Source organism: Chanodichthys erythropterus, chromosome 13 (assembly GCF_024489055.1).
Source record: "Chanodichthys erythropterus isolate Z2021 chromosome 13, ASM2448905v1, whole genome shotgun sequence".
NCBI classification, from domain to species: Eukaryota; Metazoa; Chordata; class Actinopteri; order Cypriniformes; family Xenocyprididae; genus Chanodichthys; species Chanodichthys erythropterus.
This window is the reverse complement of record NC_090233.1, coordinates 47,897,610-47,913,376: the sequence shown is the minus strand read 5'-3', so window position 1 is coordinate 47,913,376 and position 15,767 is coordinate 47,897,610. Positions and strand designations below refer to the sequence as shown.

Here is a 15,767-nt window from a genome sequence, read left to right as displayed (position 1 = left end):
TTGTGTCTGACGTTTAATTACACATTTTAAATGGCAAATTCTGGTAATAATAACATATAAAGAACGCGTAAATGATGGTAATGAAATTACCAGCACATGACGTTGCTGTAACGTTGCCAGTAAGTCATGGAATGACCATTACATTACGAATAGAGTACGTATCTGGAACGCCCTTGGTTTTCTTATAACGTTAGGAGATCGTACTGACAACGTTGTGATATGGTAATTTGATGGTAATAATATTACGGGCATACAACGTTGTAGTTACGTTACTAGTAAGTCATGGAATTACCAACATATTACGAATAGAGTACGTATCTGGAACGTCCTTGGTAATCTTATAACGTTAGGGGGTCGTACTGACGACGTTGTGAGATGGTAATCTGAAGGTATTGAAATTACTGGCATGCGACGTCGTAGTTACGTTGTCAGTTAGTAAGTCATGAAATTACCAAAAAGTACGAATACATTACGTAACTGTTACGTCGTGTGTTAGCTGGGTTACAACTCTTTAAAACTATGGGGAAATGAATGGAAAAATACTTCTGGAACAAATGCCGCTAAACAAAGTGGACGGACACTCTTGCACAAATTAGAAGACGAATGGCGTCATATAATTTGAAGTGTAAATAAATAAATAAAATAAATAAAAACAGTTTTTGTAAGATTACTTATTTATTCTATAAGAACGCTACTTGATACTAAAGCGTCGTAAAAAGTTAACTATAACATTTTCTTCAATATTTTGAATACATAGGCCTATATTTTTTTTTTAGACATGATTCACCATGCAAGAAAAACTTGCATAAAGTCTGAGTTATTACAGTAGTAGTGCCAGAAAGTGCAAAAAAAACATCTGCACATCATCTGTCTGTGCGTAATACATTCTGCGTTTCCTCAAAAGGAAAAAAATATTCTATATGAACAAATGCGACGTGTGTGTGACAGTCAAAAATACACCAACACAAGCTGTAATGCAGTTCTCAAGACATACTCGCAAAATCAGCTTTTATTTTTAGGCTCCAGCATTTAGACACATTAACCGGAAAAGCGAAGCTTCTCGAGCAGAATCCTTTTCCACACCAAAGCTTTGAGTATTTGATTTCACACAGTGGACAACACCCCCTTGTGGTTAATGTGTTACTGTAATAACAATCACTCCAGTTCCTTGTTTTGAAAAACAGAAGTTGGGCAGCGTGAATCAGTCTTTGGTTTCGCTTATTCAAATGTCACCCTCACAAGGACAGTTAGTGTTCAGCATTCACCATGAAGATCTGTCTATTTCTCGGAGTGACATTTTTCAGCGTATCGACAGCTGATTTCTCTCCCCCGGTGGTAAACATCAGTCTGGACGTGCCTGCCTTTCAGCGATGGGCTCCTCTGAAGAACCTCTATGACATTAATTTCTTGAGAAGAGCTGCATCTGAAGTGATCGAGTAAGTATTCAATAGTCTGATAACCGCACGCGCTCTACGAGGAAAAGTTGCTTACGATGTTATTCTTGCAATTCTGGCCAGATATTATGTTAGCCATTAGATCACAACTAGCTGACAAGTTGTCAGCTGTCACAGACAACCAAATGTTTAAGTTTGCAAAACAAATCACGTAGTAAAGCCGCTGCTGAGGCTGACATTCCCCCTCTCGTTTTTATATTCACTACTTGTCGTTTACTTTGTAGATATTCAGGGTAAAATTTAGTCATCATCTCAGATCCACAGCAGCACATTAATGTCTTTTAAACACCCTGTTCTGCAGCTCGACTGTTCCCAAATGGGTTCATGTTGCAGTTAAACCCATAGTGGAGGCTTTGGAGAAATACATCCCACAGCCGTATGCTGGAGAAATACAGGGCATGGCTTCTTTCTATGGGACTGACATTTCAGATATCGTGCTCCTGAACTTTGCCTATGAAGTATCTGCGTAAGTACTGTATGGCTGTTGACTGTTTCTGCACTTTTTTAGTAAAACACTTCTTTTGAACATTGCTGGTTGCTTTGATTTTTTTTCAGGTTTTGCACCAGTATTGTAACTCAGGATACAAAGGGCAATCTATTCCATGGCAGAAACCTGGACTATCCTCACGATGTGCTCAGAAATCTAACTCTAGATGTACTTTTCATGAAAAATGGAAAGGTAATGTTGTGATTATTATTTGTATATTTTTATATATTAAAGGTGCAATATGTAAGATTTTTGCAGTAAAATATCCAAAAACCACTAGGCCAGTGTTATATATTTTGTTCACTTGAGTACTTACAATATCCCAAATGTTTCCAACTATTTGTAAATTATGAGAAAATTGCAATTTGAACCAAGGACGTGTGAGGAGTCAGTTGTGTCATACCCGCGTTACCCTTGGTTTCCGGTTTTATTTTGCAGAAACCACGGAAACATCAAAGACGCTTTAATACACATTTTAATAGGCAAGGGAATAACTGTTTTGATATATTTATAGACAGAAAACGAATTATTGTTATATATTAGCTCAACACGTTTAGTCTTATTGTTTAAATCTAATTTTCTTGATTGTTTTTTCGAGTACCATGCTTTACCATGCCTCAGAGAAAAAGTTTTGTGAAGTAGCTAACATAGCATAATCAGATGCAGCTTCATTTTTAGTAACAGTAATACAGAATTTTCTCCATCATACAATACGTTTTAAAATTAATTGCATGCCATTTATCAACACAAGCCATCCAGCATTTAATATGATAATCGATCTATCTTACTGCAGTGTGTAACAGAGTCTCACAGCAGCCGCCGAGCGAACGCACAGAGTAACGTTATAACATCATTTTCAACACTCTCGAATGTATCTAATATGATAAACAGAGCTGTGTTTCCTCATACTCATGACCGGAAAAGCAGAAGCGGCGCCGGCGACTGCATCATAATAAAAGTCCCGCTGCTCGTGTGGCGTGTGTTGCACAATCGCTCCAGCTCCTCGTTCAGCTCCACAACACTCGCTCCTGCTCTGCTTCATACTACAGTAACATTAATGATCGCATCCATGAACATGATTTCTTCCAGAGTCCTAACCCGATTCTTTCACACCGTACATTGAGGTAAAGACCACATGTCCCAAGATTCCACGCTCAAACTTGGCATCATCAAGCTACGGCTTTGTTTTGAATAGGCCTCTAGTGAACCTCTAGTGCACCTTTAATGATGTTTTATTGACAAAGTTCAGGAAGAACACGTTCAAAGGATCTATCCAATCAGCACGACAGAAGGCCTATGTATACGTACTCACCAATGTTCCTTGACAGTTTTCTGCATCCCTCCACCACTACTGGCTGGCTCCCATTTCAGCCAGGGATATAGGGGGAGTACTCTGGGTTTGGGCCAGATTTCGACCTCGGAGCCCTTCCCTCAGACTGCACGCCAAATACACATACTCTTTTACTCGATCTAATCATTTGTTAGTAGGGCTGGGCGATATATCGCATGCTTTTGTCACGCGCATTTCGTCAGTAAAGCCGGTTCCCTGATTACCGCTAAATCGTCATCACCTGCTTTAATTTTTTTTTTTTTTTTTTTTTTCCTTTTATTATGCAAAACAGACAATTACAATAATTACAGAAAACAAATTAAATGCAGAAAACAAATACAAAGACCAACAAAACATACATAACAGTACAATTTGGGTGTGTTTGTGTGTGTGAATGTAAGTATAACTGGGTGTGGTAGTGGAAATATATATGAATATATATGACAATAATAATGATGAAGAGGGTAATAGTATCACACAAGAGGAGAAAGAAAAAAAAAAAAAGAAAAAAAAACTGATAAATGAGGGATGAGAAAGATGACAAAAGTAACAGTAATAGCAATATTAATAATAATAATAATAATAATAATAATAATAATAATAACAATAATAATAATGATAAATCCAATTAATAAGAAATGACAAATAGTAATAATAGTATTTAGCAGTAGTAGTAATGATAAACTTATTAACAAATATACTCACTTCATCCGGAATGAGGGGGGAGGTTAAAGGATCAGGAAGAGGACCAATAAAGTTAATAGTAGTAGTAATAACAATAATAATAATAAATAATAAGAATTTTAGTGACAATAATAATGATGAAGAGGGTAATAGTATCACAAAAAAAAAAAAAAAAAAAAAAAAAAAGCTGATAAATGAGGGATGAGAAAGATGACAAAAGCAATAGTAATAGCAATATTAATAATAATAATAATAATAATAATGATAATAATAATAATAGCAACAGTAATAACAAAAATAATGATAAATCCAATTAATAAGAAATGACAAATAGTAATAATAGTATTAGCAGTAGTAGTAATGATAAACATATTAACGAATATACTCATTTCATCCGGAATGAGGGGGGAGGTTAAAGGATCAGGAAGAGGAAAAATAAGATAATAGTAGCAGTAGTAATAGCAATAATAATAATAATAATAATAATATTGATACAGCCATTGATAGTAATGATAATAGTAGTAATTATAGCAATAATAATAATAATAATAATAATGGAAATATTGATACAACTATTAATAATAAGGTTTTATAAAGCTGCCTCTGACACCCCTCATGGCCATGGGATAGAATAGACCCCCGCCAGCGTCATGTTGCAATAGGCTATCAAGGTGAGGTGCTGCGAGGGCCAGGGTCCCAAACTCCATACTCAACCCTAGCCGCCCCACACATGCCACGCTTACCCTGCCTTTGTTTTTTTTGTTTTGTTTTTTTTTTTCCCTTTTCCTTCTCTTTTTCCCTATGTTTTTTTATAAATATGGCAGCTTTCATTGTTATACTCATGATATGTTTGTCAACTAGTGTATAATGCATTAAAAAAGTATGTCGTGCAGCATGGAACCAGTGCAAAGCCCAGGCCGCCACGCACACGCCACACTTACCCTCTGTGTGCTTTTTTTTTTTTTTTTTTTTTTTCCCTTCCCTCTTTTTCCTCTGCGCTTTAAACTTGTTTTATATTCCAAATGAATGTGTGTGTGCACCTCATCTAACATGTGAAGCATTAAAACAGCGAGACAAGTGCTGAGCCAGCCGGAGACAAGAAAACCCAGGTGAAAGTACAAGCTGGAGGGCGAAAGCCCAAGGCCCCTGGCCCCACACCACACTAACCCACAACTAATCAGAACCGCACTTGGCAGGGGCTAGTATGCCACAGCCGACCAGGATCCAGAAGCAGCGAGAGAGAGAGAGAGAGAGAGAGAGATTTAAATGTAATCTTTTAAGTATTTTATTAATATTTAATATTAATTGGTGTTGCTATCTCTTCCTGACCCCCACCCCCCAGTCATGTGTGAATATTAATGGTGTATCATTGAGGATGGCTTCAGACAAAGAAGGTCAGTGGATTCATGACTGTTGGAAGTTAAAGAGAGATGACCAAGAGGGGTGTAATTCTGGTGTATTATTGTGAGTGGAGGTAGACAAGTTTTCCATGGAGATGTACTCTATTAGTAAATTTTTCCAAGTTGTAATGTGTATGGTGTTCCTTGATTTCCAGTTCATGAGGATAGTTTTCTTGGCGATAGTTAGAGCCACCAGGAGTAATTGACTGTTTGTAATGTTTAAATTGATTATGGATATGTCACCTAATATACAGAGGGAGGGAGACAGCGGGATGTGACATCCCATAAGATTGGATAGTGAGTCAGTAACGTTTTCCCAGAATTTTTTAACTAAAGTGCAATCCCAAATAGCGTGTAAATAGGTGTCTGGAGTGTTTTGTGTGCAATGTGAGCATGTTTCTGAAGCGAAACCCATTTTAAATCATTTCCGTCCAGTTAGGTGAAATCTATGAAGTACTTTATACTGTATAAGTTGTAAGTTGGCGTTTTTTGTCATGAAGTAGATATTTTTACAGATTTGTGTCCAGAAAGCGGCATTAGGAGTAATGGATAAGTCAGATTCCCATTTAGCATTGGGTAGGCTTATTGAATTGACTGATTTGGATATTATTTTATATATTTTGGAAAGTAGTTTTTTGGAGAGGTTATATTAATTAGCTCTGAGATTGGAGGGGGAAGGTCTAGATTAATTGTCTGAGTGTCAATTTTTGATTGAATAGATGATTTGATTTGTAAATATTCCAAAAAACAATTACTCCCAATGCCGTATTTCTGGACCAAGTGGGAAAATGGTGCCAATTTATTATTAAGGAGGATATGTTGAAGTTGTGTGATGCCCTTATTTACCCATGTGCATAAGTTGAGTGGCTTCTTGTCAACAATAAAATCTGGGTTATTCCAGATCGGGGTGTATTTAGATGGTGCAATAGGGGTGTTTGTGATTTGATGAAATTTCCACCAGGCTGTCAGAGCTGCGGCTATTGTTGGTGTTTTAAAACAGTGATGCTTTTTGATTGTCTGATTATAGAAAGGTAATTCTGAAATGTTAATGTCTTTACAAATTGACTGTTCAATATCTAGCCATGTGCTTTCTGATAGGTTTGGGTGAATCCATTTGTATATGTTTTGGAGCTGGTTAGCCAAAAAGTAGTGGTAGAAGTGTGGTACTTCCAGTCCTCCTTGTGTTTTTGTTTTTTGTAGTGTAGATAATTTAATTCTTGGGGTCTTATTTTTCCAATAGAATTTAGTGACAATTGAATCTAGTGATTTAAACCAGGTGAGGGTGGGTATTGCTGGGGTCATTGTAAATAAATAGTTTAATTTAGGGAGTATAGCCATTTTAATTACTGATATTCTGCCCATAATGGATAGTGGTAAATTCATCCAGCGATGCAGGTCATCATTTATTGTTTTAAGTAATGGAGTAAAGTTGAGTCCAAACAGCTCTGACAGCCTGGGGGAAACCTTAATGCCTAAGTATGTGATATAGTTGGTGCACAAAGGAATAGGTGGTGTCTGGGATGTCACATCCAAGCTATTGGAATGTAATGAAAGTATGGCTGATTTACTCCAGTTGATAGAGTATTCAGAGATATTTGAGAATGAATCAATGAGTTTAATCGTTTCTTGTAATGATGATGTGGGGTCTTGTAAATATAGTAATATGTCATCAGTGTAAAGACTAATTTTGTGCTGCATGTTTAGTGTTTGAATTCCTTTAATGTTGCTGTTTTGACGGACGACTGCTGCTAATGGCTCAATGAAAATGGTGAATAATGAAGGGGAGAGTGAGCATCCTTGTCTAGTCCCCCGTTGCAGTGTAAAGATACGTGATGTTAGTCCATTGGTGATGACAGTGGCTGAAGGTGATGTATACAGAATTTTGATCCAATTAATGAATGACTCCCCAAAGCCAAACCTCTCTAAGGTGGAAAACAGGAATTTCCAATTGACCCTATCAAAAGCTTTTTCTGCATCGAGAGTAACTATGATGGTTTTGGTATTTTGAGTTGATGAATAATGTATTAAGTTAAAAAGTCTGCGTGTGTTGTTGGATGAAAGTCTACCTTTGATGAAACCGGTTTGATCTGGATGGATTATGGATGGTGTGACTTTTTCTATTCTATATGCTAGTGCTTTGGCAATGATTTTAATGTCTACATTGATTAGGGAAATCGGACGATAACTTGACGGTGATGTTGGGTCTTTATTTGGTTTAAGAAGAAGTGAAATTGTGGCTGAGTTCATACTATCTGGGAGTTTTGATTTTTGTTTTGATTCGGTAATCATACGGATGAAGAGTGGTGATAAAATTGACCAAAAATGTTTGTAGAACTCAGCAGGGAATCCGTCGGGGCCTGGTGCTTTATTGTTTGGCATGAGTTTGAGAGCATTAAAAAGTTCATGTTCTGATAAGGGAGATTCAAGAGTATTTATTTGATGTTTACTGAGTTGAGGTAGGTTGATATCAAGCCACGCAATATCGCATTCAATATCGCAGATGAATCACCTTCGATAATGAACGCGATATTGCGTGTCTTATCAGTGAACTACGGCTCTGTCTATTAAATGCCGCTCCATTTGAAAGCAGGTGATGGCGATTTAGCGGTAATCAGGGAACCGGCTTTACTGACGAAATGCGCGTGACAAAAGCATGCGATATATCGCCCAGCCCTATTTGTTAGTGTGAACTCGTGAATATTATATTCTTAAATCTGAAAATGGTTTCTCTACAGGTGGCGTACAGAGGAACCACTTTCGCTGGTTATGTTGGGCTGTGGACAGGACAGAGCCCCAACAAATTTACAGTCTCTGGCAACGAACGCAGTAGGTTGATTTTTTTTATTTTTAATTGAGATCTTAATTGAGATTTTATTATGTCTGTATTTCCACAGATAAGGGACATTGGTGGGAGAATGTGATTTCAGCCGTTTTATTGAAAAGTTCTCCAGTTAGCTGGCTAATTCGAGAGGTGAGAGAACACATGTATAAAACATTCAACAATTGAGTATTTCAAATTATGTTGCATTTACTTAGTGACTTTGCATTGAATAAATCTGTATTTGTTGGTTCTCTTCAGACTCTTGAAGCAGCTGTGGATTTCCAGGATGCAGTAGTGAGGCTGGCCAAGGTGCCGATCATCACAGATGTTTATTACATTTTGGGTGGTGTTAATGCTGGTGAGGGTGTGGTCATCACCAGAGACAGGGGAGGATCAGCTGACATCTGGCCCCTGGATCCACTTCATGGAAAGTAAGCACCAACCATGATTTTTAATTGCAATAAAAATGTTATAATGAAAGACAAAAGTGATGACAATGCAACAATAGGCTTCCATTTGAACATTGTTATATAAAACTAGTGTTTCCTGAAAGTGTTTACATTACTAAACCTGTGATTTTGACTTGCTTATTTTAGCTGGTATAGAGTTGAAACAAATTATGACCATTGGCTACCCGCCCCTAAACGAGACGATCGAAGGCAAGCAGACGATACATTTTTATCAATAACATGAGAGGATAAATGAGGTTTATTTACTCAAGTGAACAAATTATGGATTTTCTCTCACATTTGTTGGTCTTCTTCTTTTTTTTTTTAGAGATGTGGCAATGAAAGCACTAAATGCCACTGGTCAAAACCATATAAGTATGGATTCTCTATATGAGGTATATGAACAAATCCATTTTGGCTGCCAATTATTGTCATAGTTATGACATTTATTTCTGTTCTGCAGTACATAATGTACCACAAAATGTGCTTGTATATTAACTTGGACATGTTCATAGTTTAAAATGTTTTTTTAAAGTAAAAGCATTCAATCATAATCCATTTCTGCAATTGGATATCAAAAAGATCTGAAGATTTTTTCTTTAATGTGACCTGTGTTTATGATTGTATGCACTTTCATTAAATAATTTATTGAAAAAATGTGTTGATTCAGTGACCATATCATTTTCGTTTTTACAGGTTTTATCCGTGAATCCAGTATGTAATGGGTAAGTAGGACAGTTATGCACATCACATGATATTTTATGGTTATGTAATAATGACCTTTCAGTTCTTGAATGTGGTAGTACAAATATACTGTACTTCCTCATGGAGGTTATTCATAGGATTTAACTAAACAATGCAAAATTTCGGTATTATCCTGAAGAGATCGCAGAAACAATTCCTGTGAAGCCTCTGCCTTTTCACACCGCTTCACAGACACTCATTGTTTCAGCTGCTCAGCTGTAAGAACAGTCAAGCATTGATATCTGTTGAACTTTCACCCTCTTTCATGTCTGGTGCCCAAACTCAACACTGACTCTAAACTCATCTTTCTTTACTAACTTATCATTGTTTGTCAAAGTTGTTATAATGTCATGTGGTACTAGTGGGTTCTTTCTTTGTAACCGTATGATGATATCCATTTACATTTATCACATATTAATGCCTTATTCTGCATGACCTAATTCTACATTCTTAATCTTACGCAATACCTGAACTTAACAACTACCTTACTAACTATTAATAAGCAATAAACTAGGAGTTTATTGAGGGAAAAGTCATAGTTAAAACTTTTAATGTGTTCCCTATACTAAAGTGTTACCAGTGCTTTTATCTAAAGTGACTTACAATATAGAAACAAAAGCAATTTGTCACAAAGCCAATAATGGCAGGTTTATTAGAAAGCTAAATGAGGAGACTAGAGCATAGAAGAAATACAGAGAAGAAAATTCATTGAATCTAGAATGCTAGAAAAAAATTTTTTTATTCCGCTGCAACACCTCAACATTGTTAGATGTTTGTCCTTGTTTCATAAATAACAAAAACTGAAAATGAAAATTTACAGACAGCGACTGGTATTGCAGATTGGATCCCCATTTTCACCTCAAAATAGCAAGTTGGAAAATGATGGGGGTTTGGGTGAAAAGTTTTATATATATAATTAACTTATATCAATACCACATGAACAAAAGTACTGTTTTGTCCGGAATATCAGCATGACTGCCACTGTGATATTGATTTTATATAACTGTTTAATAATTTTATCAATACTGCTTTCATTTAATTGGAGCCCTAGCATCTTATTCTCATAAAATTTATTGATTTAATGATTGGGGGAAAAAAGTCTTTATAAGGGTAGAAATGCTTCTTGAAATCAGTGTAATGGAAAAGTACATTTCTGTCACTGATTGCAAGACATAATTCTTAATTAATTTCATTAAGTTTATACACTCTAAAAAATGCTGGGTTAAAAACAACCCAAGTTGGGTTGAAAATGGACAAACCCAGCGATTGGCTTGTTTTAACCCAGCGGTTTGGTTAAATGTTTGCCCAACCTGCTGGGTAGTTTTATTTAAACCAACTATTGTTTAAAAATTGCTATATGGCTAGCTTAAAATGAACCCAAAATAGTTGGGAAATTAAAAACCAGATTCAATTAGAGGCAACAATAATAGACAAAAGGTGAATGTTTATTAATAAGCTTTAATATTTTATTAATATAAATTTAATAGTTTAATAGTTTATTAAGATAAATGTATTAATAAGCAATTTAATAAATGTTTATTGTTTAATAATTATTCATTGAACATTAATAAATGTTCATTTCCAACATACTTTGGGTTAATTTTAATTAAGCAATACAGTAATTTTTAAACAATAGTTGAGTTAAATAAAACTACCAAGCAGGTTGGGCAAACATTTAACCCTACCGCTGGGTTAAAACAACCCAATTGCTGGGTTTGTCCATTTTCTACCCAACTTGGGTTGCTTTTAATCTAGCATTTTTTAGAGTGTAGTATAACATGGATTCTATGTGGAAAATGTCTTTGTCCATCTGTTACGCTGTGCAGACTAAAAGCTCAGCTGCATAGACATGTTTTGAAATCAACCAAACATTTTGTGTATATCTCTATATAGTTAGTAAAAAAGGTAGCAGTGCACTGAATTTTTTTTGTTTATAATAAAAGAGCTTTGATGCAATTGGAACATTGGTGTAGGGTTGTGGGGTGGTTAAATGCTGTCTTTTAAAGGTGCCCTCAAATGAAAAAATGAATTTATCTTGGCATAGTTAAATAACAATAGTTGCGTACATGGAAATGACATACAGTGAGTTTCAAACTCCATTGTTTCCTCCTTCTTTTATAAATCTCATTTGTTTAAAAGACCTCCGAAGAACAGGCGAATCTCAACATAACACCGACTGTTACGTAACAGTCAGGGTGTACGCCCCCAATATTTGCATATTAAATGCATTTAAAGGGGCCACAGCCTAAATCGGCTCATATTTAATGATGTCCCAAAATAGGCAGTTAAAAAAATGAATTAAAAAAAATCTATGGGGTATTTTGAGCTGAAACTGCAGAGACACATTCAGGGGACACCTTAGACTTATATTACATCTTTTTAAAAAATGTTCTAGGGCACCTTTAATGTGAGTATGTTCTTCCTTCCAGGATCACAGTTTATACAACCGTCATGAGTGCCGCCACACCTGAGAAGTACACAACAGTTGTCAGAGATGTAAGAACAAGACACAACACTACCCAATTCCACATATTTACATAAAACATATCTCTCAAGATTCACTTTAGATTTACTTTACTTATGTTACCACCATCCTGTTTTGTGGTGTCATTTGAGGAAGTATAGTAGGCAGATTAGGTAACATTTTGTTTTTGTTGGATGAAACAGCATTTCTATCAAAATGTAAGAGGCTGCTATAGCTGCTCTGAAGTCATTTTGACATTAAGGGAATTTTGCAACACTCAGCTGACTTTTTGTCTGTCAGATTTTGTAAGGAGCATCACAAGAATTGGGATGAATAACTGGGTCTTGTGTCTTTTCTGTGCTTTCGAAACTTAACAGTCAGCAGTCTTATTATAGTCAATGGCCTTTCCTTTCTGTTCACAGATGTGTGTGTGATGGAACGCGACGTTCTCTTGATCAACACAGCTAAATTCTGAACTACCCAACAAATTCTGCTTCTCTTCATGATTTTTTTTATAATGGAAATGAGTCTAATTTTAAAGGGGATCTATTATGTCACTTTTTACAAGATGTAATTTAAGTCTCAGATGTCCCCAGAATGTGTCTGTGAAGTTTCAGCTCAAAATACCCCACAAATCATTTATTATAGCATGTTGTAAATGCCCATTCTTGAGTGTAAGGAAAAACATGCTGTTGTCGTGCATGCATTTTTACATGCAAATGAGCTGCAGTTCTTCGTCATCCTGAAAGTTAATTATTTGCATGTGTTTAAACTTCTGATTTATGGTTTTCTGAGCACACACATCCGAAGCACGGAAAGCTGGCTGTCAGACTGTGTGTCCTGTAAATGATTTCTCTTACATGTTTTACTGCACTTAAACTGTCAAATAAGGTTGTGTCAGGAACAAAGTTCACAAACACAGTTGGTTATGTTCGTGAGCGTAAACATTAGGGAAAGAAATTGCAAGTGTTTATTAGATCTGTGTATTAAAGTGACAGAAAGCTGCAGCGTAATATACAGTAGGCTACCTACTGCTGTATATGCTGTTATGAACCAGAAAACAAAAGGAACCCAGAAAATCACTCACAGCTCTTGATTAAATAACTCTTACGTGTGAGTAGGGGGAAATTGGGAACAGCTTGTTTGGAGAGACTGTTTATGATTTATAGAGATTATTAAAAAAAATAGTGGGTGGATTTTTACCATTATAGGCTGGTTGTTTACACACACACTGTGGGCACACATCTGTGTTCAAACCTTAAAAAAAGTGATTTTTGCATAATAAGTCCCCTTTAATAGCTGTAAAGGGCTGCATGATATTGGGGGGAGAGGGAACTCCAATATATAGCCTGTTGCGTTACAAATAAAAACAAAATCACTAGATGACAACTATTTTGAAAGAATTAATCATTCTAGCCCTTGTGCAGTCTTCGTTTGGGAAGAACACTCAGGGTCTTCGGGGTCTCCACAGACCCCAGGCTACAAAATGCAATTTTGTAACAAGATACTTGTTTTGTTTTTTTTAAACAAATGTAATTTTATTCTGTTTATTAATGTTTTTACTCCATGTTTGTGCAGTTTTTGGACGATTTATCATATTTTTTAAATTTATATAAATAAATTAAAATATATATTTTTAAATAGTTTTTGTACAAAAAAAGCTTTTTATGTAAAATTCACTTTATAAAAGACCCACATTTCTAAATTTCATTAATGGGGATAACATGGATAATTTGACATGGTTTAGTGTAAGATCTTTTGGAAAATGCAGTTATAAAAGTAAAAAAACGATCATTTTTACCAGTAGACGGCTGCAGAGCTCCACTATATGCTATGTGCTATTTGACTGATGTCTCTTCACAAGTATTCTTCAGTCGGATTCATATCTAAATATTCTGAAATCACAATTATAACAATAAAGGTTACTTTTTGTCAAAGTTTAGTATTTTTGTAATGAAAAAAAAAAATCAGTTTTTCAATATTGTTACATTATGATGAGACTCCACTTAAAAAAATGGACAAAATTCATCCTCAAAATCAACATTTTTGAAAAACGTATTTTTTTCAGTACAAAACAAATGCTAAACTTTGACAAAAAGTAATTTTTATTGTCTTTTATTGTCATATTTGTGATTTCATAATATTTAGATATAAATCCAACTGAAATACTTGTGAAAAGATGTCTTTCAGTCAGTCAAATAGCACATAGCATATAGTGGAGCTCTGCAGCCATCTACTGGTAAAAAATGATATTTCTTTTACTTTTAAAACTGCATTTTCCAAAAGATGGGCAAAAATCTTACAGTAAACCATGTCAAATTATCCATGTTATCCCCATGAATGAAAGTTAGAAATTTGTGTCTTTTATAATGTGAATTTTACATAATAAGCTGTTTTTGTATTAAAAAATATATATATTTATTTATTTATATAAATTTAAAAGATATGACAAATCCTCCAAAAACTGCACAAGTATGAAGTAAAAACATTAATAAACAGATTGTTTGTACAATTATTTTGTTACAAAATTACATTTTGTTGTCTGGGGTCTGTGGAGACCCCGAAGACCCTGAGTGTGACCCTTTTTTTTTTTTTGACACTAACATAAAAACAAGATATCACTCCATTTTTTTTCCTTTGTAGATCTAGAAAGTGTTAACAACTGTACAAAGTTTCATGTCCTTTGGACAAAGAGAACATTGGGGAAATTTTGTATGGAAGTGTATCTGCATAAAAAATAAAATGACAGAAAAAGCTGAAAAATGACTTGTTACTCTGGAGACCTATTTGAGTGCGAGCCATCCTTTTAGCGCTGAATGTAAAAATTTGGGTTTCACTTTACAAGAGCTCAAAAATCCCTTTCAAAGTCCAAATTCCCACTGTTTTTGACCTATTTAGGATGACTATAAAATAATAAATAATGCATGTTATTTTTTGTTGTGATTAAATGAATTTAAACTCAGAATTGTATTGTAAAAAGTCTTCATTTTCAAATGTTAAACCATCAAGCTTGTCAGCAAATGCTTGCTGTGGGTTTGAGTGAAATGCAACTCTGTTCATTTACACGCGTACAGCTTATGATATGGTGTTTCAGTGGTCTGATTGGTTTGAGAGCATCTTTGGTTGCAGCGTCTTCACCAAGCCACTGAGATGCTGAATCACCATAACATGATCACTTGCTTGTAAATGAACAAGGTGTCGTGCTTCACTTGAAAAGCCTTTACAATTTGATAAATAAATAAATAAATAAAAAAGCACTTTGAAAAGGCCATTGTAACGACACATAAAATTGAATGATCTTAGACCCAGCTGTGGGAGTTTTATACAGGAACAGCAAACAAATGCTGGCAAGTATGCTGGATGACATGCGAATGGCAAGCAGTAGTACTGGTAAGTATACGGTATACAAGTATTGTTACTGTAGTCAAATTTCTCAGGGACTGAACAGAAATGCAGATACTCTGTTCAGATAGGAACATACATACTTTCATAGCATTTGTCATGACATAAAACATATTTGGGAATTTAGGACACATAATAGGCCTACTAATAACTTTATTGATCCACAACTGATGTTATTCAGTGAAAAATGTAACTTGACCATGAAATATTTTGTAGAGATGACGGCCTACTGTTAAATAAACTTTTTTGAAATAAAACATCACAGTTGATCAGATATTTAATGTTGGATTAATCAATAATATTTCATATTAAATGATGACAAACTGCAATTATTAAACCCATATAACAAATTGTAACATTCAATGTGTTGTTGTTGTTTTTTATTTCATAATGTAAGGCTGCTTATTGTAGTATAACAAAATCATTTCACACATACATTTTAGTTTATCTTAATTAAAACATGCTGTCAGTTCAGATTATGTTCAATTCTGTAATATAATATTGAAAAAATCAAAAATCATCCATTGTGAAT

The 15,767-nt window shown here is 35.0% G+C and overlaps 1 protein-coding gene across 1 annotated transcript; it reads left to right on the top strand.

The window, feature by feature from the left end:
* The first annotated feature begins 1,178 nt into the window (after positions 1–1,178).
* LOC137034811 (N-acylethanolamine-hydrolyzing acid amidase-like) lies at positions 1,179–13,478 on the top strand. The gene is made up of 11 exons (XM_067408002.1): positions 1,179–1,436; positions 1,756–1,920; positions 2,010–2,133; positions 8,091–8,181; positions 8,250–8,326; positions 8,435–8,607; positions 8,773–8,835; positions 8,954–9,020; positions 9,322–9,350; positions 11,799–11,865; positions 12,256–13,478. Exons 1-11 carry the CDS (start codon positions 1,267–1,269, stop codon positions 12,265–12,267), a joined length of 1,038 nt encoding a protein of 345 aa, XP_067264103.1. The 5' UTR covers positions 1,179–1,266; the 3' UTR covers positions 12,268–13,478.
* The last annotated feature ends 2,289 nt before the right edge of the window (positions 13,479–15,767 follow it).